This window comes from Pelobates fuscus, chromosome 2, assembly GCF_036172605.1.
Source record: "Pelobates fuscus isolate aPelFus1 chromosome 2, aPelFus1.pri, whole genome shotgun sequence".
Classification (NCBI taxonomy): domain Eukaryota; kingdom Metazoa; phylum Chordata; class Amphibia; order Anura; family Pelobatidae; genus Pelobates; species Pelobates fuscus.
The window spans coordinates 8306331-8308713 of NC_086318.1; the positions used below are offsets into that span (position 1 = coordinate 8306331).

General features: G+C 46.8%; 1 protein-coding gene across 1 annotated transcript; it reads left to right on the forward strand.

The window, feature by feature from the left end:
- The first annotated feature begins 240 nt into the window (after positions 1-240).
- Positions 241-1967, forward strand: LOC134586405 (E3 ubiquitin-protein ligase TRIM39-like). Its single transcript, XM_063441905.1, has one exon. It carries the CDS (start codon positions 273-275, stop codon positions 1965-1967), a length of 1695 nt encoding a protein of 564 aa, XP_063297975.1. The 5' UTR covers positions 241-272.
- The last annotated feature ends 416 nt before the right edge of the window (positions 1968-2383 follow it).

The following is a 2383-nucleotide window of genomic DNA, read 5'->3' on the forward strand; positions in this document are numbered from 1 at the left end:
AATTCCATTGTACAGCGCTACAGAATGTGATGGCGCTATATAAATAATATAATAATAATAATATACCCTCTGAATATTGTGTTATAGAAAAGATAGATCATCAGGAACTCTCAGGATTAACAGTCAGGAAGTTAAATCCTATGATACAAACTGTCCGCACCCTGAGTGTGAAATGTGGTAAAACCCGTCCCACTGATTTCTGGGTTCAATGTCCAACTGATTTCTGATAAAAGACAAACTTTCAGTTTCGTCTCTTGTTGCTGCTTTCAGTGATGGCGTCTGCTGATCTAAGAGGCGAGCTGGCCTGCTCCATCTGTATGGACATTTATACAGATCCTGTAACCTTGACATGTGGACATAGCTACTGCCGGGTCTGTATCACAAGAACATGGGACAACCAGGAGGAGAGGGAATATTCCTGTCCTGAATGCAGACACAAGTTTAGGGTAAGACCGGAGCTTAAAAGAAACCTGAGAATGTGTAACATAGTGGAGAATTTCCTATCTACTCACCCAGAGCAGGTTGGGATCTCCTGTACTTATTGTGTTCACTCTCCTGTACCTGCTGTTAAAGCATGTCTGCTGTGTGAAGCTTCTCTGTGTGAAACCCACCTGAGGGTCCACAGCCAGTCAGCAGAACATGTCCTAACTGAGCCCACCACTTCACTGGGGAACAGAAAATGCTCCGTCCACAAGGAAATCCTGAAATATTACTGCTCTGAGGATGCTGCCTGTATCTGTGTGTCCTGCAGTCTCGCCGGAGAGCACAGGGGACACACGGTGGAGACTCTGAATGAGGCCTCTGAGAAGAAGAAGGAGAAACTGAGAAATATTCTGCAGAAACTGACCTCAAAGAGAGAGGAGGCTGAAAAAAGAGTCCAGAGCCTGCAGGAGCTCAGGAGAGAAGTGTCAGATAAAGCAGCTGGGGTAACAGAGGAAGTTACTGCCCTGATTGGGGGCATCATGGAACAGCTGGAAGCTCTAGAGAAGCGAGTCCTGAGTGAGATCTCCAGGCAGGAAGAGCAGGTCTCACTCCGAGTCTCAGATCTAATCCGGCAGCTGGAAATAAAGAAGGAGGATTTGTCCAGGAAGATGGGTCACATTAAGGAGCTGTGTAACATGACGGACCCATTAACTGTCTTACAAGTACGTGAATCAGACAGAGCTGACTATTGTGATACTGAGGAGCGAGATAATGAGGACAGAGAGAGAGATGATAACAAGGTCCGTGCTGTAGGGTATCTGGATGTGGGTCTGATCTCAGTGACCTTATACTCAGGATTAGCTGGGATTGTGACCGGAGTAAAGAGACAGCCCCATGTACCGGCTAATATATTACCGGGTGTAAATACGGCTTCAGACATGTTACCGGGTGTAAACACGGCTTCAGATATGTTACTGGATGTAAACACGGCTTCAGACATGTTACCGGTTGTAAACACGGCTACAGACATGTTACTGGATGTAAACACGGCTGCTAATAATGTAACTGTATCAGGTGATATGAAAACTGTATCCTGGTCAGTAATAAACCAGAGTCGCCCAGAAACACCAGAGAGATTTCAGTATTATCAGATTTTAAGCTCCAGGAGTTTCTCCTCTGGGCGACATTACTGGGAAGTGGAGGGCAGTGAATCAGGGATATGGGCGGTAGGGATGGCCTATCGCAGTATAGGCAGGAAAGGAGATCAGTCAGGGATTGGAAGTAATAACAAGTCCTGGGGTTTGTGGAGGTGGTATAATAATCAGTATATTGTAATACATGACAGTAAAGAGATCAAGTTACCTCCCCCCCCCCCTTCCACCCGGAGATTCGGGATATTCCTGGACTACGAGGCCGGGCGGCTGTCCTTTTATGAGCTGTGTGACCCCATCAGACACTTACACACCTTCACTGCCACCTTCACTGAGCCGCTTCATGCTATATTCTGTGTATGTGGGGGCAATGCCTGGCTGAGAATGTATTGAATGATAATTTTTAATCTAATTAAAGAGATTTAACTGGAAATCCCGGAGTGCGGATCACGAGACGGTAATGCTGATCTGGGTGAGGGCGGAGCCTGTTACTAAGCAACATCTGCTCTGTGTGTCACTGTGTGTGATTGTGGGTGAAATTATCTGACATTAAAGCAGAATTACTCAATACAGACAAACATCTCTATAATTAAAGGACCACTATAGTGCCAGGGAGACATACTCGTTTTCCTGGCACTATAGTGTTAATAGGTCGCCCCCACCCTCATGGCCCCCCTCCCGCCGGGCTCTAGGGGGAGGAAGGGGTTAAATCCTTACCTTTCTCCAGCGCCGGGGACTTTCGAGCCGCCCACGCATTCAGTCAGTCCATTGGAAAGCATTCTCAATGCTTTCCTATGGACGTCCAGCGT